The 21,895-nt window shown below is 57.8% G+C and overlaps 1 protein-coding gene across 1 annotated transcript; it reads right to left on the reverse strand.

The window, feature by feature from the left end:
* Positions 1 to 647: 647 nt before the first annotated feature.
* TRPM2 (transient receptor potential cation channel subfamily M member 2) lies at positions 648 to 19,335 on the reverse strand. The gene is made up of 33 exons (XM_063408642.1): positions 19,182 to 19,335; positions 17,537 to 17,818; positions 17,117 to 17,202; positions 16,498 to 16,666; positions 15,869 to 16,049; positions 15,330 to 15,496; positions 14,620 to 14,800; positions 13,965 to 14,026; positions 13,585 to 13,785; positions 13,140 to 13,242; positions 12,799 to 12,920; positions 11,490 to 11,840; positions 10,981 to 11,118; positions 10,255 to 10,384; positions 9,464 to 9,609; positions 9,219 to 9,331; positions 8,873 to 9,089; positions 8,160 to 8,278; positions 7,723 to 7,855; positions 7,415 to 7,586; positions 6,984 to 7,167; positions 6,625 to 6,803; positions 6,365 to 6,497; positions 6,159 to 6,246; positions 5,486 to 5,573; positions 4,999 to 5,150; positions 4,437 to 4,513; positions 4,246 to 4,347; positions 3,909 to 3,995; positions 3,657 to 3,762; positions 2,760 to 2,861; positions 2,195 to 2,311; positions 648 to 1,942 (listed from the first exon to the last, which is right to left on the reverse strand). The coding sequence occupies exons 2-33, from the start codon at positions 17,729 to 17,731 to the stop codon at positions 1,817 to 1,819; spliced, it is 4,527 nt and encodes a 1,508-aa protein (XP_063264712.1). The 5' UTR covers positions 17,732 to 17,818; positions 19,182 to 19,335; the 3' UTR covers positions 648 to 1,816.
* Between the last annotated feature and the right edge of the window lie 2,560 nt (positions 19,336 to 21,895).

Consider the following 21,895-nt stretch of genomic DNA (forward strand, 5'->3'; position numbering starts at 1 on the left):
GGCGGTGCGGGAGCGGGGGCGGCGGAGCGGGGCGATGGGACCGCCAGGCAGCAGCAGCGGCGCGGCCGCGCGGAGCCCCAGTGTGCAGAAATTAAACGCTGCTAATGAGATTTCCGCAATTTTCTGGAGGCTGTGCTCCGGGCTGCGAGCCCAGAAGCTTCATCAGCCGCTGTAAGGCACCATCCTCCCTCCCCAGCCATGCCCGGCCGGGACCTCCCCGGGCCCACGCGGGCTCTTAGAGGATGTTCTCCTGTCTCTGGGTGATGGGAGGCCAGGAGCAGCCATCAAACAGTCCAGGAGCGATGGGAGAAGGTGCCGTGCCGTCACTTTGGAGCACAGCTCCCGTGTCAGCTCTGAACGGGCCAAGTCATCTCGAGTACCCTGCTCTGGTGCAAGGTGTCCCTGCCCATGGCAGGGGGCTTGAAACGAAATGATCATCAAAGTCCCTTCCAACCCAAACCATTCTGGGATTCAGCCATCACTGGGGTGAGTCTGCAGGCAAAGGGAGTTTGTACAACAAGACTGGGGTGGGAATTGGGCTTATCCTGGAATTGTCCTGCAAGCGTGGCCTCCCCAAAAGCTTGCACGGCCTGCAGGAACAGCCCCTGGCCAGAGAGCTGTAAGACACCACCAGCCTGCAGTGGTTTAATACATGGTTTATTGAGCTGGGTTGAGTACATTGCCAGACTGAGCCCCCTCCCCTTGGCAGACCCCAGTGTGTCACTGGTGAAACTGCAGTTGTGCTGTGGTGGCCACCAGAGTGGGATGAGCAGCCTTGGCTGGCCAGTGTCTGATACTCTGGGAGAAGGTGGGGGAACCAAAATCCCTTCCTGGCCAGTCCCAGGCACAGTGTGCCACCGTGGGGCTCTTCTGGATGATCAGAGAATGTATCCACTGTGCCTTGTTCTCCCCATGGCAAGCAACAGAAAGCATGAGTGAAAGACCCCTTAAAAGCAGGGATGTCTGGGATTCACACACGGATTTCCCATCTCCTGTCCCTGCCTGCCCAAGGAACCACAGGGCGTGGATCCCCTGTGTCCCACAGAGCGTGGATCACCTGTGTCCCAGCAAGCTGCCACTTTCCATCCATGTGCACAAGGGGATGGGGACAGGCAGGTGACATCCAGCTGGGGCCTTTGCTCAGAGAGAGGAAGGAATTTAGCTACAAGCCAGTGCTCAGCATACACACGCAGGATCACACATCAGTTTGGGGCGTGGCAGGGCCTGTGCAGGGCTATGAAACCATAGATATGTGAGCCAAGAGCTGCTCACACCTCCAGGAGTGCTGGGTCACAGCTCAGGACCATGTTGGGTCTGAGGCAATCAGAGGTATGGGGACAGCCACCACAGGAGCGGCTCCAAGCCTTCTCCAGAGCAATCCTTTGGGATCTGCAGCAGTGGGGCTGCCAGGGCTCAGAGCAGGAGCAGGGAGCAGGGATGGATATTCTGGTGGAGGGGTAGCAGGCACTGGAGAGCCCCCAGTGCCCACCCCAAAGCCGAGAGCAGGGTGGAGTGGACAGAAGGACCAGGAGAAACCCTGTAGCTCAGTGTGGCCCAAGCTCTGGGCTACTGCTGTGGGCTGATGTGAAAGCACCAAGACACAAGCTGGGGCTGAACTTGGTGGCTCAGGTGACTGGGATGCACTACCCAGGCAGCCACTGCCCCAAGGGAGGGGACACTTTTCCTCCCAGAGACCTGCAATATACATCCACAGAGGCACGCAGAGTACCTCAACTCCAGCAGCTCCCACATTCTCCCAGGTAGGCTGGGCTGGAGCTGCAGGTCCCAGCCAGAACCTGGCCTGTGCACGAGGCCTTCAGTAGTAGGCACCGAGAAGGGTTGAGACCTTGTGCAGGAGCTCCTTGTGGTTGGCGTGCAGGGGGATCCTCTTGTCCAGCACCTGCCAGCGGATGCACAGCTCCGGGTCACAGCCCTGGAGGAACTGCAAAGGGACAGATGTCACATGTGTGTGTCCTGCTGGCAAGGGGCCGTGCCAGCCACACCCAACAGCACCTCTAGTCCCCAACCTCCTGCCCTTTCTTTTTGGGACACACATTGAGCTGCCACCACCCCATGCTCATCCCCGTGTTCTTCCCCCACGGCATGCATTCCCCCCTGGCCCTGTGGAGGTCTGGAGCAGGCTCCTGTGCCCTGTGAGGGAGGCAGGGAGCCCGCAGGGGTGGCAGCCCCGTACCGAGTTGAGCCGCTTCATCTCCACGTCGTTCTGGGTGTCGAAGTGCACGCTGATGGCCACCGTCTCCACCCAGGCGTTGTCCGTGTTCCGTGGGTCATCGAGGTACCCCTTGTGTACCTGTGCATGGGGATGCCACGTGAGCAGCCCTCCCTGCCCTCTCTGGGGCCCTGGGGTGGGTGAGGCATCGCCCTGCAGGTCCCCTGCCCTGCTGGAGAGCAGAGCCCCCCTCCTCCGCCGCTGGAGCCGTGGGGAGTCACTGCTGCAGGCACAGACTTTGGCATGGGCAGCCCTCCCCCGGGGTCTCTGGGCTGCTCCCTGGCCCCCACACAGGAATTGTGGCACATCTTCACCTCCCCTGGCCCTTCCTCTCCACTGGGAGCAGTGGCCAAGAGGTGATGCACCCTGCTCCTGCACCTGGACCACCCACGTGTCCCCATGCCACGGTGATGTCCCCCTGAGCCCACCCCACCATGACACCTGTGTGTCCCTGTGCCAGGGTGACGGCCCCATAGCACTGAACCCTCCTGTGACCCCACAGCACAGGGACACACCCGTGTGTCCCCACCTCAGTGCCTTGTTTCAGCAGGTTCTGGAACTGGGCCCAGAACTCCCGGCGCAGGATCCACTTGAGCTTCAGCGGCAGCGTCTCGCCCGGCTCCAGTGACCCCTGTGCCAAAGCAGAGGGCAGCTATGGGGCCTGCCAGCAGCACACTCCAGCCTCCTCCCCGCCACCAGCTTGGCCACCAGGCAGTTGCCTGCCACCACTGCAGAGGATTCCACAAGGTCTGCTGGTGCCTCCCATCCTCCCTCTCCTGCCCAAAGCCCTCAGCTCTGCCCAAGCAGATGTCTGAGTTTGCCTGATCCAATGTCTGCCAAAGGATGCTCTGCCAATGGCTTAACAGGCTCACATGAAGGATGTGAGGGTTGAAGCCATGGAGGGGAAGGAGGGAAAGGCAAGAGACAGCGGGTGAGAGTGAGTGGGTGAGTGTAAGGAGAGCACTGCTCCCCCAGCAGCCCTGGCATGCAGGAGGGGCTGAGGTACCTCCTCACCCACAGCTGTGACACACACCTGATTCCCCCTTTTTTTGTGGGATTCCCTTCCCTTCCCTTCCCTTCCCTTCCCTTCCCTTCCCTTCCCTTCCCTTCCCTTCCCTTCCCTTCCCTTCCCTTCCCTTCCCTTCCCTTCCCTTCCCTTCCCTTCCCTTCCCTTCCCTTCCCTTCCCTTCCCTTCCCTTCCCTTCCCTTCCCTTCCCTTCCCTTCCCTTCCCTTCCCTTCCCTTCCCTTCCCTTCCCTTCCCTTCCCTTCCCTTCCCTTCCCTTCCCTTCCCTTCCCTTCCCTTCCCTTCCCTTCCCTTCCCTTCCCTTCCCTTCCCTTCCCTTCCCTTCCCTTCCCTTCCCTTCCCTTCCCTTCCCTTCCCTTCCCTTCCCTTCCGCCCCAGCTCTGGCTTCTGCCAGGTCTTACCCCAGGCAGAGCCCAGACATCTGACAGAGGGTATTGTGCCACCAGGACTTCCAGCATCTTCTTCAGGCTCTTCCTTATAATGGACCCATCCAAATTCCTCCTCCAGCTGTGAGAGAGGCCCTTGTGATGCTGCAGCTGGCCTTGGCTCCCCTCTGGCCAGCAGCAGTCACGATGGCAGTGCAGGGTTTGGCCAGGTCCCTGAGGTGACCCCATGCCCCCTTCCCACCCCGTGCTGGAGCAGGACACACTCACCGGGTCACCACAGGGTGCAGGGCATGGTTGGGCCCGAAGCAGTGCAGCCTCCCACGGCCTCGCAGCCCCGTCCTGCCCATGGGGTTCCTGCCAGGGCGAGAGTGAGGGGGCTGGGGGCTGGCCAGATGCCCTCTGTGCAGCCCTGTAACACTCCCCTACCACTGCATCCCTTTTGGGGTGTTTTTGGGAGGGGTCAGCCCTAAGGACAATGCATGCCATTATCCCCGCCCCACCATGAGAAATGGGAATGGGGTGGGTGTGCCCAGGCACCCTGGCCTGTCCGTGTCCCGTGCTTTTCCCCCTGCCCAGCTGGCAGCTCCCTGGCAGTGGCACTCACAGTGGCAGCCCGTCCTGCACGGCGTAGAGCCCGTGGAAGCTCTGCCGGTCAATCAGCCCGTCCATGGTGTTGTAGTTGATCTTCAGGAGAGACTCCAAGGAGCTGGAGGGTGGGAGGCAGCCCGACAGGGAGGGCTGGCTGTGCCACCCAGGGAGGGGTGGAGCGCTGGGGGGCCGTGGGGAGAGACTCACAGGCTGAAGGGGTCCTGCACAGCCATGTCCTTGTGGTCAGCCGAGTAGGCAGGGGGGTTGTAGAGTGGGAATTCCACCTGCACAACGCATGGCAGGGTCAGCCCCCTGGCTTGTGCCCCTGCTCACACAGCACACAGGGACTGGGACCCCAGGGACACCTTTTGGCCCAGCCTCTTCCTCTGCCCAGCCTGTGGCATTGCTACCCTAGAGATGCTCCAGGCTCTGCTGGGAGCTGAGCTCAGGGTCTTGGCTGAAAGCCTCACACCCCCATGGAAGCCGGATCCTGTCCCTGACCCCGTGCTTCAGGAAATGCAGAGGTGGGTGGTTGTACCCTCTGTGTCCAACAGAGCATGCCCAGGCATTCCTAGCACTGCAGAGCCTAGCAGGAATGGTTCCCTTTTCTTTGGGGTCACTCGAGCAGTGACTCTGGGAAGCCAATGGTCCCAGGGCTGGGAAGAACAAGAGCTCTCAGATGGGATGATGGGTTCCTCTTCCCACCACTGTCAGGATATGCCCCAGGCCTCCTCCTCCCAGCCCCACTGCCCAGCACCACAGCTCCTACCTCCCAGGGCACCTTCTCATCCGGCACAGGGAAGCGGAGAGTGTGAGACCCTGGGTACAGCAGGTTTCGGGCAAGCACGTGGTACGGGGGCCGGCTCTCCTCAGGCTTCCCCTCCAGGTCACTCTCCTTGGTGTCCAAGGCTTTGGAGGAGCCTGTCAGGCACAGCAGGGTCCCACAAAGCAGGGCACTGAGTCCAGTGTTGTGGACTGGGGCTCTGCTGAGGGGGCTGGCTGGGTCTCTCCATGGGGATGTTGATTTCCCCTGGGGCTGTGGACCCTGGCTTCCCTTCTGCCAGGTCCAGATTAAACCCCGGGGAGGGTGGGAATGGACTCAGGAGGGGCTGGATGACCTCACAGAGACACCAAACCCCCCAAGACCAAAGGAACCTCTGCCTCACTGCTTGACAGAGGGGTGTGAGGGGCTGCTCAGCCCCAATCCGGGGCGCTGGGCTGCCCCGGGGCTGCTGGGGAGGGTCAGCTCTGCTCACCCACGGGCGGCACATCCTCTCCTGAGCTGAAGCCATTGCCCCGCAGTGCCTGCATCATCCACCGCAGCGCCTGGGCGCTCTGATGCACCTGCAGGGCACAGCAGAGGGTCACTGCCCGCCCCACTGCCCCCCAGTCCCATGGGATGCAGCCCTGGCAGGAGGCACAGCTGCCCTTGGCACTGACAGCAGCGATCCTGGCTGTGTCCTGATGTTGGCCCTGGAAAAACTTCCCCAGGGAAATATTTTTACAAAGCAGGTGGAAAGGGAGATGGAAACAGGATATGCCAAGGCTGGACTGGCTCCCTGGGCACCCCACGGCTCGTGCAGCTCCAGAGGGAGGGGACAGAGAGTCTCTGTCTCCAGGAGGTCTGCAGGGCCCTCTCAGGCCACAGAGAAGAGCTGGGTCAGCTCTGTTTGGGTGACTAGTGGAGGCAGTGGCCCATCCTACCTCTTCCCACCTGCATCCTGTTTACTTTGGAGTCAAACAGAACTTTTCCTATAAACCTTTTCCCCTCAAATGCTAATGGCAAGGAAATTCAAACTATCTCAAAGGGTATTGATTCAGAGAGATTTTGTGCTCTGGTTCAATTGACTCAGCTTGTGCTCTGGTTCAATTGACTCAGCCTCTGCAAAAATTTCACCTTGTTGGGTACTTGCCCTGGTGTTGCCTCACCTGGTCCTCCAGAGAGCCCAGTCTTTGCTCCACTACCCCCGTCCTCTTCACCCGGTCCAAGTCCAGCAGCTCAGCCAGTACATCAACCCTGGAGAGACAGTGCAGGCTGGACCACCCTCAGCAGCCACCCCTGCACCGATCCCAATTCTTCCATGCCCAGGACACCAAAGGATTTCCTTTGCCTCCTTTCTCAGGAGCAGCCGTACCTCTGCGCGATGTCCCGGATCATCTGCTCCGTGTTCTGCTTCTCCTGGCACTGCTGGTGCTGCAGATAATTCTCCTTCAGGTACATCTCCCACGAGAGAAGGGCAGCTTCTTCGTTCTTCTCCAGCTTCTCCTCTGCCAGAGAGAGAGGACGGCAGAGCTGTCACATCTCTGGGCACCCCAGGCCCCAGGGCGGCCGCCCATGTGCCCAGCCCTGTGCCCTGGGGAGAGACAAAGGGCAGGAGGGGTCTCTGGTGCTCACTGAGCTTGTGGCGCGTGGCCGGGCGCCGGAGCAGCCCACGCCGCACCAGCAGCTGCAGGTGGCTGAGCAGGATGAGGGGCGGCGGCGCGGGCGGGCGGCCGTGGTACTCCTCGATCAGGTCGTGCCGCTGGAACTTCCAGATCTGGTCCGTGTGCTCCTGCACCTGCTGGAAGGTGTAGCTGGGGCACAGCCCAGGGGTCAGCCGTGCCGTGGGGGTGAGGGGGCACATCGTGTCTGAGTGGTGCCCCAGTTCCACCCAACTCCCTCAGCAGCCCTCACCTGCAACTACTTCTACCACATCTGTAATCCCCAGGTGGGATCTCACTACTTCCACCACATCTAGAGCCCCCCAGACTCACTTGAACATGGCAATGAGGAGGTTGAGGAGGAGGATGTTGGTGAAGAGCAGGTACAGGCACAGCAAGATGACGGTCAGCCATTCTGGGAAGATGGGCTTCTTGTTGTCCGCGTTTGTCTCTGGGCACTTGGGCTTGTAGGGGTCAGTCCCGTTGGGGCTGCACTGGTCGATGTTGAAGTTGACCCCTGTGGGAGAGCACAGCGTGACTCCATGCTGGCCAAACCTCGGGTGTCTTGGGGAGCACGTTCTGCCCTCAGAGAGCAGCCAGCACCCAGGGAGCTCAGCACCAGGCAGGGATTTGATCTCCATCTGCGTCCTCCCGGGTGCTCTGTCCACTGCCAGCTCTGTGGGACTTCCATGGCACGAGTTTGGTGCCTCAGCTTGGTCACAGGCACCCTGCTCGTGCCATGCACTGTCACAGGTGTCCCTTACCATCGATGTAGGAGGGGATCTGCCCGAAGATGGTCAGGTAGGAGTGGTAGACCACGCCACGGAAAAGCCACTCCACGCGCTCCTCGTTGTGGATCAGGATAGCCTGCTTGGCCACCCCAAAGGACACCACCCACACCGCCAGCAGGAAGAGAAAGAAGAAGACATCCTTCATCTGCAAAGACAGAGGGGAAGGAGAGCTGTGTCCTGGGGCAAGCCCTGCTCCAGGATGGGGTAACACGGGTGGCGTGTCCAGCTGCTCCAGCAGGAGGGTCCAGCATCGCCCTGGCAGGACAGAGGGGAGCTCTCACCATGCGCTTCACAATGATGATCTTGGGCCCCAGGGTTTTACTGACTGTGAAAATGTGCATCAGGCGCAGGCAGAAAATGATGAAAGCCAGGGACAGTATGATGCGCCCGGGATATAATGTTGATGGGATCAGCCTGGAGGTGGAAGAGAGGAAAGGAAACACCTCAGTGCCACCATAGAACCACATGGAATCATTTGGGTTGGAATTACTCAGAGGGAGGGGAGGCCCTGGCACAGGTTGCCCACAGAAGCTGTGGCTGCTCCACTCCTGGAATTGTTCACAGCCAGGTTGGACAGGGCTTGGAGCAACCTGGGATAGTGGAAGGTGTCCCTGCCATGGCATGGGGTGGAACGGGATGAGCTTTAAGGTCCCTTCCAATCCAAACCAGCCTGAGATTCCACGATTCTATGAAAATACTGTTGAGCTCTGCAGCTCACCTGCAAGTCAGCCCTGCGATAAAGACCAGGATGGCGCAGATATCCAGCTTATTCCAGAAGTCCTTGATGTACAGGGAAGCCATTTTCACAACCCCCAGTCCATCTGGATCATACAGCAGCTGTTGGGAAGAGCACAGGGGCTGGGTGTAAGATACTCATGTGCTTCAGAGGCGGCAGAGACCACGCAGATCATCTGGCAATCACTGGACACTCCCGCTGACCCAGAGGTAACCTGAGCCTGTGTGGTTTGGAGGAGCATGGGGACATCTGGGAAGGAGCCTGGGGACATTGGGGCTCTTCAGGCTGGAGGAGAAAGACACTGAGATGTTGAAGCAAAAGCTGAAGCATCTTAAATGTCAAGCAAAACCTGGAAATCCTGCTGGGAATTCACCCAAAGGAAGAGCTCCCTCCGTCTCCTGACATTCCCAAACACCAGAAGACACCTCCTGGGAAAAGCCCACCAGCCCTACAGCATTTTCTTCTGCAAATTGAAAGACCCAAGCCAGATGCAACCAAGGAGAAACCCTGGCCTCAGGGATGGAGGGTCTGGTGGTTCCACATGCTGGGACCTCTCGGAATAGAGGTCTCGGAATAGAGGAATCTCGGTGACGAGAGCAGCAGCATGGGAACGTGAGCTGTGTGGGAGCTCCAGGAGCACCTCGAGGGGCGTCTCTCCTCCTGTGCCTCCCCCAGCCCCGGCTGTGCTGCCACACCTGGCGGGTCTCCTCGCACACCAGCGAGAAGAGCCAGAAGTAGATGAGGTATTCCCGCCAGGATGGCGCCGGCTGGAAGTCAACCATCAGGACGTATGCGAAGAGCAGGAGGAAGGTGAAGTAGGAGAGGATGTTCATGAGGAAGATGACGATGGGTGCTGTGAAGAAGGCTCGAAGGCGCGCCAGGCAGCCCATGGGCTGCAGCCTCTTCTCCCTGCTGGGAGCAGGGGTGGATGTGGGCTTGGCTGCCCAGGGAGAGGCCACGGCAGCTCCCCCCAGCCGGCCACAGCGTGAGGCTGGAGGAAACCCCGGCCTCTGTGTGTGTCCCAGCTGCCTTCAGAAGTACCTGAAGGTGATGAGGTTGGTGTAGAGCAGGGGGAAGAACAGCATGCACGTGATCACCCGCCAAAGGCCATTGTCCACAGACAGCTTCCCCCACCAGACCTTGGTCAGAAAAGCCTGCGAAGAGGGAGAAAGAGGAGTGCTGGTCACAGAGGCCAAAGGGCAAAGTCCCACGCCTACTCATGAGGAACTCTGGATCTTGGGGACACTTGGGCACATTCCCTCCAAGGACCACTGCTGGGAGCCCACCTGGACACCCCCATGGGACACAAAATTCATGTTCTTGGCCTCCAACACCAGCTGCAGACAGGTTGTCTTCCCCCAGGCTTCAGAGACGCGAGTGAGAAGCTTCTGGGCTCTCTGTTCATCCTTGCGGTAGCACTCTGTGAACACACCTGAACAGGCAGGTACCAGGGGGATGAGGTTGAGCTCTGGGGCCAGGCACCCACAGAGCCACCCTTCCGAGCCGGATCAGGGCATTGCACCACACAGAGGTACCCCCCTGTACCCCCATCACCATGCAGACATGTCCTTTGGAGCATCATCCCCAACTGTGAGGACGGGACCCTCATTTATCACCCCCCAGACATCTCCTGGGTAAAGCTCACCAGCCCTATGGGGTGCAGGAGCAGCTCTGGGATGCAGGAGCAGCTCTGGGGTACAGGAGCAGCTCTGGGGTGCAGAAGCAGCTCTGGGATGCAGGAGGAGCTCTGGGGTGCAGGAGCAGCTCTAGGGTACAGGAGCAGCTCTGGGATGCAGGAGCAGCTCTGGGGTGCAGAAGCAGCTCTGGGATGCAGGAGGAGCTCTGGGGTGCAGGAGCAGCTCTGGGGTACAGGAGCAGCTCTGGGATGCAGGAGCAGCTCTGGGGTGCAGAAGCAGCTCTGGGATGCAGGAGGAGCTCTGGGGTGCAGGAGCAGCTCTGGGGTACGGAGCAGCTCTGGGGTGCAGGAGCAGCTCTGGGGTGCAGGAGCATCACTGAGATGCAGGAACAGCTCTGGGGTGCAGGAGCAGCTCTGGGGTGCAGGTGCCCTCCTGCTCACCGATTGCCTTGTGCTCGTACTCCTCGGCCAGGGCCAGCATGTCATCCGTGGTGTCCGTGTCCTCCTCCTCCTTGGCCAGCTCCTTCAGGATTTTGCTGCAGGCCAGTGCAGCTGCCATGCAGTCCTGGCTCTGGCGCAGAAGAAAAGGAAAGCATGGACACTCTGTCTGTCAAGGCCCAGAAGCCTTGACAAGCCTTCCCCAGCTCCCACAGGAAGGAAGGGGGGTGTCCCTAACAGATGGGTGCTCAGGGTGGACAGCTTGCCATGACAGGGGCTGAGCCAAGGTCACCTCTGGATAACCCACTGCCATGAGGGATATGGGAACAACCCTGCCCTCTGGGGGGTGCCTTGGCTGATAGGACAGACTGACTCCTTGCCATGTTCACCGTGACACCAGCTACACTGCCTCTTGTCCTGGAATGCTGTCTATGAGTAGAAGCCTTCACCCCTGCTGCCGTGTCCCTGTGGGCTCTCAGCCTGGCTAGCCCACTTCTGTCCCAGCACATCCCCTCTACCTGGAAGGGAGGGGTCTGGCCTCATGGTGTGGCTGGGGGTGGACATTAAGTCCCTCAGGGTGGCAGGCTGGCTCCAGTCTGGCTGGGGTCAGGCTCAGGGCAGCTCTCCCACTATCCCAGATCCCAGCAGGTTCCACTGGTCCCCTTGGGGCTGCAAGTTTTGGCTCCTTATGAACCCCCCAACTGTGAGCAGAGCTCTGGGCTGTGATACCTGGGCCCAGATGATTTCTGCCAGCTCCCTGCGGTTCTGGACCACGGCCCAGATGAGCAGGTCCCGGACGGGGTCCATGGTGAAGGTGACTCGGCCAGCAGAGCGCTTGTAGAGGGACCGAAGGCTGGACCCCTGCACCTGCAAGGGCTGCAATGCTCAGACCTGCTCCCTCAGCACCAAGACACTCAAACCCCTGGTGCTGCTCCACCACCCACGGAAAGGACTTTGCCCGGATAGAGGGGTGGCCAAGGCTGGACTCATCCTGCAAATTTCACTTTTTCTAGGGCTGGGATCAGGTGGAGCAGTGCACCCGCCCCACCAGCATCACACGTCCACACAGAGCTCCAGGTGCAGGGAGGCGGGAGCTGCACCTGGAATGCAGGGCAGATGACTTGGACAGGGCCTTGGGGCACTTCTAGTGCAGCTTTTGAGCAGACAAGAGGACCCAGCTGCATCCTCCAGGACAGCCAGTGCCCCCTCCCTGCCCCAGGGCACCCCGAGGTGCTTACGTTCAGCTTGATGTGCGGGACGGGGATGGAGAGGCGCGGCCGCTCCGTCTGCTTGGGCTTGGGGTACAGCGGCTGCGTGGAGCAGCCCAGCAGCTCCCGCAGCACCTGGGACACGTGGTGCATCTGCAGCCTGGGCACTTTGGAGCCAGCTGTGTGCTCTCTCTCCTCCAGCAGCACCTTCTGCAGCTTGCTGTGGAACAGGCAGGATGGTGCCAGGTTGTCGTAGAGGTAAACCAGGGTGTCCCAGGTGACAAAATCCTTGAGACGCACTCCCTGCTCCAGGAACAGCTTCACAAACTCTGGCTTGTTGGAAATCAGGGCAGCTGCCATCACGGGGTGGAGATCTGAGGGCTGGCAGGCCAGAGGCAGAGGTGAGGGGCTCCATGGTCTCAGAGTCCTACTGTGCTCCTCACTTGGGGGAGATTTTATCCCTGAGCACGTGAGGAGTCTTTGGATGTGAAAGAACATTTGGCATGCACTAAAACTTCTGGGCCACTTCCAGGGGCTTAGAAGAGGACACTAACTCCACTGTTCTCTGCCAATGGAGCCCTCTGCCCCCTTGGCTGCCAGGCAGAGGGATGGGTAGGGTAGAGACCACGTAGCCCAAGTTCATGAATATCACAAAATCACAGGACAGTTTGGGATGGAAGCTCATCACGTTCCAAACCCCTGCCAGGGACAGGGACACCTTGCAGGTATCCAGGTTGCCAGCTTGACCTTCAACATTTCCAGAGATGGGGCGTATATTCTCAAATGATTCACTTTTGGGTTCCTAGCTCCTACCAGCCCTTCCCAGTCTCATCAAAGGTGTGTGAGCTGCGGGGACCCAAACTGTTGACTCAAATAGGAAAATCCCTTCCAAATTCCACAGCCCCATCAGAAAGGACAGACAACCCTGCTCAGCATCAACAGCAGGATCAGGCATGGATGGCCCCTGCCCCACTCTGTAATAAGGTGTGAGCAGGGAAATGCCAGGCTGGGTGAGATGAGTTTAGAGACAAATTGCTATTTGAGCAGTGACCATAGGACAGAGCTGTCAAGAGGTACTTTAGGTTCTAGGTGGGTCTTTAAAAACACTGGCTTTGAAAAAAATACCCATTCTCTTTGTGTGTGCTTAGCTCTGCTTTGGGCGTTTGAGGGCATTTCTGAAGAACAGCCCCTGTTAATGCACTGGGAGTTCAGGGTCCAGGAGAAATCCCTTTAAAACTCTCCCCAGGCACAGCCAATGTGAGAAGTGCCCTCCATATCCACATCCATATCCTGACAAGCTGTAAGCCTGGCCAGACGAGCAGCACAAGCATGGCTGTACCTTCCAGTCGTGGTCATCGGTGAAGATCTCGCTTCGGGCAATGTCCACCCTGTTCCAGGCCACAGCCAGCTTCAGCTGGTGGTCCCAGTTCTCACGACCAAAGTGGTCCTGGTTCCGGGATGCTGCATGCAGAGGGTTGTGTTAGAGCAGAGGACCATCCCGTCAGAAGATGCCTCGTGGGAGCCCCCTTGGATGTGTGGCCCTTTGGATAATCATCCCTCCCCAGTAACAAGGTCTGGGGACTCCGTTGGTGACCCCGTAAGTCACGTAGTGGTAGGAGGTGACTTGAACCCCTTCCTGTTACCTTTCCCCATGCTCCCAGGGAGGCCCCCACCCCTCACCTTTGAAGAGGGCCTGCAGGATGGCCACATCCACGTCCTGCTGGCCGTATTTGCCCTCCCTGAAGATGGTCAGGAGTTGCTGGCTCCGCACTATGTCTTGGATCTACAAGGAGTGCACCAGCAATGAGCAGCAGCCTCTCCTCCCTGCTGCTTCCAGGGCCCCTGTGCTGTGCAGGGCAATTCCTCACTCCCCTCTAGTGCCTGCAGAACCCCTGTGCTGTGTCCTCCATCATGGGCTGGTCACAAACACTTCCCCTCTGCCCAAAGGGAGCAGGCAGTGGCGGAGCAGAGCTTGAACCCTCGGGGTGCCCACCAGGACAGTGCTGATGATGGCTGGGGGCAGATGAGGCTTAAACTTCCCGCTGGGACCCTTGGTGCTCATAGGCCTGGACCCCTGAGACCTCTTTGGCCTCCCAAAGCTCAGAGGAGCCTGCAAGGGACTCACCTTCTTGGTCCACTCCACCAGTTTGCTCTCGGTGAAGAGCTCGTAGGTGTCATGGAAGAGGACACTGAGTTTCTTCTGGATCAAGGCGATGGTTATCTTGGCCACGGGCAGGTTGGCCACCTGTGCAATGACATCAGCCACACGCCCAGACCCTTCCACAATCACACAGGGGGTCCCGTTGGTGATGGCATTGTAGATAGTCTGCAACAGAGCGGGGAGGTTGGTCTGGATCCCACACAGACACCTGGAGACCCTCTGAGCCTGGGACCCCACTGCTGCTCCCAGTGCTCCTGTCAGTGTGGCACCACTGAGAGCAGCACCCCAGGGAGGAGCTGTGCCTCCTTCACCCCCTCCTCAGCTTGCCACAAGCAGTTCCTTACATCAAGGGTCCCAGGGCCTCCTTCCAGCACCACACACACGATGGGGATCTTGATGGCAACACCTGCAGGGAAGCAAAATCCAGGGTCACCTTCCCATAGGGCCAATCCCCCCATAGGGTCTCCTCTGAGTGGTGGAGTGTGAAGGGCAAGGTGGGAGCACTGTCCCTGACACATCAGGGGAGGGGAGGAAAACCATGCTCAGTGATGGCATGGCAGGTCAGACACAGGGTGGGATTTCTGTACAGGGCCGGGAGCTGGACTTGAGGATCTTTATGGGTCTCTTCCAGCTCAGGGGATCCTGGGATTCTGTGAGCACACATGTGCATGTGTTATGACAGGAGATCATTTGCACAGTGAGAAGATGACACCTGGAAACTCCCTTGGGATCTGGCCCTTTGGGAGAAATTGCTTTCCCTGAGCAGCTCAGCATCACAAGGTTTGAGGACTCCTTTAGTGATCCCATAAGTCTGGCAGAGAAAGGTTCTTTGGTCTGTGTTGTGGGGGAACCAGGTTCCACATTTATCATGGCAATCCTCTCAGACCCTGTGCCTGGATCCTCTGGGGAAGCCACAGCCTCTTGCTGGAGCCCAGGAAGGACACCATTCCAGGGGGACGGCCCATCCCTGCCTCAGGCTGGGCTGTGTGTTGCCATTACCTCCTTTCACCTTGGTCTGCTCTGAAATGAACTTCTCCAGCCTGGTCCTCAGGGGGATTTCCACCCCGTACCTCCCGTGGGTGCCGTCGTCCACCAGGATGAAGTGGGAATGGTTGCTGTCCAGGCACGACAGGCTGCCTTGGTTCTCCTCATCCAGCATGTACTCGGCAGGAAAGCCCCCCTGTAAGGAGCAGGAGGGGACACTCTGGGAGAAGCCTGGCAGAGGAGCAGCAGACAGCCACAGTAACCAGCACGTGGGGACAGGAATGGGTCAGCGTGTGGGGACAGTCTGACCAAACTGTCCCTGTGCCCCCACAGTGCTCCACTGGCCCTCACACCCACGAGAAGTCCTCCCAGGAGAAGCACAGATCCTACTCAAGACACTGGGTACAGTGGAGGGGCTTCTCAGCAAATACCAGCCTGGGATCATCCCTGGAAGGGTTGAAGGCCAGCTTGGGTGGCTCTTGGAGCAGCCTGGTCTAATGAAAGGTTCCCTGCCCATGGCAGAGGGTGGAACAAGGTGAGCCTTAAGGCTCCTTCCAACCTAACTAATTCTACAGTTCTGTGACCATCACTTCTGCTACAGTTGGGTTTTCCAGGGCTGCCAGCCACAGAAACACCTGGAAGCAGCTGCTCCCACCGTAGTCCTTGGCAGGGCTCCCCTGGCAGCCCAGGCACAGCGAGGCCCTGCCTGGCCCTGCCTGGCTCACCATGGGGCAGACGAGGCTCTCGCGGTTGTACACGGTCCCCCAGGTGGCAATGCCAATGGTGACAATCTCGCCCTCCTTGTGGCTGCAGCTCAGGACGAAGTCTCGCACTGCCTCTCCCACCTGTTTCATCACGCCAGCGTGGGACCCCCCTGTGATGATCCAGGCTCCTGGGGGTCACAGAGGGCAATGGGAAGGGAGAGGCTCTGCCCACAGCGATCTCCCTCGTATGGCTGTGGGTCCCTGGGGTGCTCCATCCCCCAGAAGATGTCTCTTCCCTGCCCTTCTTCAGCACCTCCCTGAGCCCAGGTCCCTCTCAGCCTCTTTGCAGTGACTGAGCAGCAGCAGCCCATCCCTGGTGATGGTGGTCCAGGTAGGGACCTACAGGTCTCCTAAAGCAGCTCAGCATCACCAGAACAGCCCAACTAGTGAACCTGGCATGGCCAGGTACCACTGCAAGGACACCCTCTGCATCCTTTAAAGTCCCTTTCAACCCAAACTATTCTATGATTCTGTGATTTTATTATCCTGTGGTCTCTTACCTGTGGTCTGGGCCACCTTGACTAGCCCTTGCCGGAAGATGTTCTTCAGCCTTGGCTTCATGACGAAGTTTTTGGCTCCCCCAGTGACTGAGATGAGCAGGTTGGGTGCGTCGAGGCCCCAGTGCTGTGTCATGAGGTGGTAGATGACCCTGGGAGGGGTATCCGAGGAGACACGCACGTACTGCAGAAAAAAAGGGACCATGCACACGTTTTGGGTATAAACAGCGGGGTCAGGTAACAGCACACCTCCACCACAACTCCTCCTGTCCCACACGAGAGGCTCCCCAACACCATCCCGCAGCAGGGTCATGTTGCTACTGGCCCTGGTCTTTGTCCATGACCCTATTGCCATTGACTTTCCTGGGAACAAACATTCCCCAGACAAATCTAAGGGCAAGGACAGGGAACAGCCACTCCTTGAATTGAGTCTTGTGGTTACAGAAAAGGTTTAGGGCTGAGAGGAGGGGTCCTGTCTCAACCCCTCCACTGCTTGAGTCACTGTTGCCTTTGGGGCAATTCCACCCTTTCCCTTGTCCTCTCATTCACCGTGGAAATACTCCTGTGCCATCTGCCATGGCAAGACCCAAACACTGGCACTCCAACACCCAGGAATGGGACAAACAGCTCACCTTCCCTGTCTTCTGCCCCAGCCCTGTGAAGCGGATATCACCGAAGGCATCCGTTGGCATTTCCTGGATGTGCCTGCTGGGATCCCATTCCTTCCCCAGGAAGATGGGAGGTTTGGCAGCATCATCCAGGTGCTGCTCCCTGAGATAGCCACACTCGCAAACGACCCTCCTGAAAAACACAGCAGCACCTTCACTGAGAGCAGCTGAAACCTGAAAGGCAAAGCCCAGCCTCAGCCTGGGCAGGAGGTGCTGCTCTCCTTGGGAATAACACAGACCCCACGTCTCCCACCCAGCTGCTCCTCCAGCTCAGAACTTGTGCAGAAACAAGGGAAAAGTTTCGGGGGAAATTAAGGGAAAAAATCCAAATATTTCTACTGGTAGAGATTTAGGACAGAAATATTTAGGATGGAAGTGATGGCCTGCAAAAGCTTTGGGAATGTTTTTCCCTGGACACAGAATCTCTGCCATGTGATGACTCACCACATGCTGAAGAACCAGTTAAAAAGAGGGGTTTGAATCCCTGTGGCAGAAAGATGGGATTTCCTGGTGCTGCAGCTTTATCACCAACCCTCACTTCTGCTCTCCTGAAGGGGAGGGCAGGAGGGAGTGTCTCACTTACCCAGAATCTGATGTCTGGGAGCTTTCCACAAAATAGGTGCATTCCTTCTTTCGGATGTTTTCAGGAATCCAGGAGATGAGATTTTCCTGATGGAGCAAGAAAAGCAGCAAGGGGTCAGGGTTTCTGGAAAGGGCCAGAAGTAGTGCCGGGGGCCAGACACCACGGTGACAGGAGCACATCTGGGTGCTTCTTTGGGTGTGAAGGATGAAAGCTCCGTGGCTGTCTGCAAGGACAAAGCCAGATGTACTCCAAGGAGAAGGGATATGAGTGCTGGTCATGTGCCTCAGATGTTTGGAGGTTTTCTGCCTGTCCCTAAAACTAACCTGATCAGTAGTTAATGCTCCTGTTAGGGAGCCACTCATCAGCACTGTCTCATGTGTGTGCCCAACCCTCTCCTCTTCCAGCACCTCCTGAACTTGCCTTTTCATTGCTGCCAGAGGGGAAATGCGCCTTCCTCCTGCTCTTTGAGACACTGCTGCTGCTCTGCTGCAGGTTGGGGACCACCTCGAAGTCGCTCATCTTCCTGGGGCGTGTGGCAGGGTCATCTCCTCTCTCGGGGCACACCTTGTTCAGTTCGGAGGGGAGCACCTTGGCGCACCGGCCACGCGCGGACATGGCTCCTCAGCCTTGTGCTCCTCAGCCTTGTGCTCCTCAGCCTCCCTTCTCCTGTTCCTAGGCTGGCAGCTCCTGAACATCCCCATCCTGAGGGCAGGGAAGAGAATCAGAGAATCCCACAATGGTTTGGACTGGGAGGGGCCTTAAAGTTCATCTCCTTCCAGCCCCCTGCCAAGGGTGGGGACACCTTCCCCTGACCAGGTTTCTCCAAGCCCCGTCCAACCTGGCCTTCAAAGAAAAAAGGATGCCCATGAACTAAGAGCCCTGAGGTGTGCTCCATCATTGCCTGGGTGGAGATTGGTCCATAGCAGACCTGCCATCTCCTCACCACAGTCCTGACAGGGGCCATGTGTGTGGTGACCAGCCTCAGCATGCACCACGCTTCCCCAGGGAAGCCCTTTGATGTCCACAAAGCGCCCCACCACTCTCAGCCTGCCAGCCTGTACCTCTCCTCACCTGCTCTCCACTGCAGGCAGCTGGGATATTTCTGGCAGCAGGGAGAGCAGAAACTAGGTCTCTTGTGTGAGCAGCCTGAGCATGGCCCTGCATGGAAAATCTGGGAACGTGGACATGCTGGCTGCAGAGACCCGGAGCTCCTCTGTGGAGGAGTCCTGTGTCCTCTGCAAAGGTGCCCTGAGAGCCCCAAGATGGGTTTGCTGCAAGCAGGAGCTGCAAAACTCCTGAAGCCCCCCGAACACTCACAGCCCCCTTTGCTGAGGTGGGAGAGCTCTGGAGCAAGGGTGGAAATGCTTCTGGGGAGCCCAAGGGGGATGGTGTCCTCTCCGGAGAGCTGGGATTAGGTAATGGAGGAAGCACCAGACTCAGGTAATGCTCTGGTCAAGCTGTGGGGTCTGTGTTTAAGGAGTATTTTGTCTGCTTTCTTCAAGCCAAATCCTGCATTTCACCCAAGGGTGGGGAGTCCTTGTGGGGATAAGGAGTGCTGATGCTAAATCATGGAGCAGCAAGGAAAAGCTGTTTTATCAGCCTCCCTCTTGGGATCTACACAGCCCCACTGACCTTGGGAGGCAGATTTTGGCAGACTGGATTTCTGCATCAGCACAACCCCTGGCAGATCTGATTTTTTGGAGAAAGAGTAGTTAAAATAAGGTCAAATGCACCCTTAATTCCTGTTCGTGGCCCCACAAGCAGCTGGGGGGGGCTTGGGCCGTGGCCGCAAGCAGCTCATAAGCCCATGCAGGAAGGACTCCCACCCCAGGTGCTCCAACCTGGAATAGCTGTCCGTCCTCCAACACCTGGAATACCTGTCCTTAAGGTCTCGGGGACAAGGACAGAGCCTCTCCCGCGGCACACACTGCCTGCCTCCCAGTTTGAGGGCGCCAGGTCGTCCCTCGGTGGCCCGGGGTGGTCACAGCAGCCACCAGGACGGAGAGCAAGGCTGGACAGTGCCCGGGAACCCGCCCGCCCCGCGGCCCCTCCGCGCTGCCCGTACCTGCCGTGCCGCATCCTCCGGCCGCATCGCCGGCTCCTCCGCCCGTGCCTGCCCGAGGGATTCAGCCCCGAGTCCCCCGTGTCCGGAGGGTCATTTTGTCACCGGAGACAGAGCGGAGAGCAGGGCAGAGCTGCCTGCAGAGGGAGGAGGTGGCAGCCGGCTGGCAGCCTCCCAGCAAATGAGGCTGCAGGAGCGCTCCGTGCCGAGGAGCTGCAGCGCCCAGGCGGGTCCGGGGCTGCGGGAGCGGCTGAGTCACTCCCGGCTCAGCGCAGCCCCACCGGGGCAGGGCAGCACCCCCAGAGGTCAGCACCCCATCACCGAGGCTGTTTGGAAATGCCTCTGCCCGAATTAAGGTGCAGACGAGAACCATACTCCAGTGACAGTAGTGTGGGGTTTATTTGGTGATAAATATGAGGGGGAGGGGGAGAGAGAAAGAAATAGGAAATAGGTAGAGGGGGCAGAAAGAGAGTAACAGGGACAGAATAAATAAAGTATCACCAATCTATGGATCCCAACAATGTTCTGTTGATCATCCCCAGGTGGTCTTCTTGGTGGTGAAGGTCTTCCCAAAAAGCACAGAATTCGATGGTTTAATATCTGCTCAGGCCAAGTAGGAAAATCCAGGCACCTCCCTGGGGTAAAAGGGGCGTTTGCCATTGTCTTTTACAACAGACTCCACATTTGTTCCATGCTGTGGTGCAAGGCTCCAGGAATGACTCTGGGGGCACTTCTGGGGGCCTCTGATGGATTAAGACATCCCCTCAGCTGCCCCTCACGTTAATGTCCCATGGATGTGGCATTCCCAGGGGTGGCAGCTCCACAGCCAGGCTGTGTAAGGGAGGATGGGTTCACTGCCTCTGAGCAGGGGTTACAACACACCCAAACTTCCTCCTCTGACCTTGGCTGGGGGGAAATCTGTGCTAACCTGCTACCACCAAATGAGTCTGTGGGCTATGGATTCCCCCACCCCGAAGAAAGCCAGGGGTGATTCTCAGCACAGCTGCTGGGGCTGGCTCACACTCTTTTCCTTGTTTGCTTGTTGGTTTCAGGAGACTGAAGAATGGGTTTCCCTTTATCTAATCTCAGCAGTGTGACTTTCAGTCCAAAGTCCCTGTCAGTGCCTTCAGGGAGGCTTCTTTGATCGGAGCTTCTTTCTGCAGTCAGTCTTTGCTATAATGAGCAAAACTTTGTATCAGTGTTTGAGGCATGAACAATTTCAGTCTCTGACAGCAGACGTGAGGAGCAGGGGCTGCTCCGGGGATGGATGGTGCTGGAAAGGAGGGGCAGCATTTGCAGGCTTTGGCAAATGTGATGAGAATCCCTTCCCTAACTGCCAAGCATCATTTATATTATAAAAGTATATAAACTTTATATATTAAATTTATATTAGTTAAACACTGTGATGTAAAGAAGCAGTGGAGTTTTACTAAAGACTTTGGTATTGTTCATGCTGAAGTTAAATAACAAAAGGACAGCCTGGCCCTGGAGAGAAGGACTTTGCTTTTGGGAGGTTTAGAGCAGCCTCCGAGGGATAAAGAGCAGCTTTATTCCTGGCATGACCAAGGTACCACAGCACCCCAGGCTCTGAGACCCTCCCAGCCTCAGCTGCTGTCACAGGTCAGTCCCTGCAGCCAGAGGCACTCAAGGACTCCTGGAGTGACAGACAAACAGAAACAGAGCAGCTTTGCCAAATTTTACTGTGACTGGAGCTCTGTTAGTGTGGGTGTCAGTGCTCAGGCAATTTGTGTTGTACCTGAGCAGGTGATGGATGTAAGAACCTCATAAAAAGCCATACCTGGGTGCCCTGATTTGGCTGGGACATCTCATGCCCATGAATAAATATTTACACTTGTAATTCCAGGCTTTGCATCCCAGCCTGGCACCTTGGTTGGCATGGGCCACATGTGGATTTTTATTGAGGAACTTCATGTCTCACCACAGGCAACAAAATCCTTTTGGATGGTGTTTCCCACCTCCCCATCCCAGGTGCTTTCCTCCTCCTGTTGTGCTCTGTGCCCTAAATGAGCTGGCTGCTCCAGTGCATTTGCAGCCACTGCACTTGCATTTGCCACAACATTCAGTTAACACACCCAGCATCCTTTTTCCCTGTGAAATGTGCTCAGCAGCAAAGCAGGGCCAGGACAGCAGCCAAGGCAGTGGATGCTGCAGCACTGATTTGGCCGCTGTGGCTCAGCAGCAGCAGCACTCTGGGAGCCTGAGCAACTGCTCTGCTCCCAGGGAACAAGCGGTAGGGCAAGGGGAAATGGCCTCAAGCTACACCAGGGGAGGTTCAAGCTGGCTATTAGGGAAAATTTCTTCACTGAAAGGCTTGTCAAGCATTTGAACAGGCTCCTCAGGGCAGTGGTGGAGTCACCATCCCTGGAAGAGTTCAAAAAAATAGGTGGAAGTGGCACTAAAGGACATGGTTTAGTGGAGAACAGTGGAAGTGCTGGGTTGATGGTTGGACTTGATGGTCTTAGAGGGTTTTCCCAACCTTTATGATTCCACGACTCAATGATTCTGTGGTTTTCTGATGGTAAAACATTGTGGGGCAGTGCTGGGAGACAGGTGGGAAGAGAAATGCTGCTGGATCTCAGGCACAGCCATGTCCGTCAGGTTTGGGGTGAAACTCTTCATGCTGCACTGGGCTCAGGTGCTGGGGAAAGGCACTAAACCAACAAGCAGAGTGAAAATGAAACCCCAGTGGGGTGCTC

This window comes from Prinia subflava, chromosome 11 (assembly GCF_021018805.1).
Source record: "Prinia subflava isolate CZ2003 ecotype Zambia chromosome 11, Cam_Psub_1.2, whole genome shotgun sequence".
NCBI lineage: Eukaryota > Metazoa > Chordata > Aves > Passeriformes > Cisticolidae > Prinia > Prinia subflava.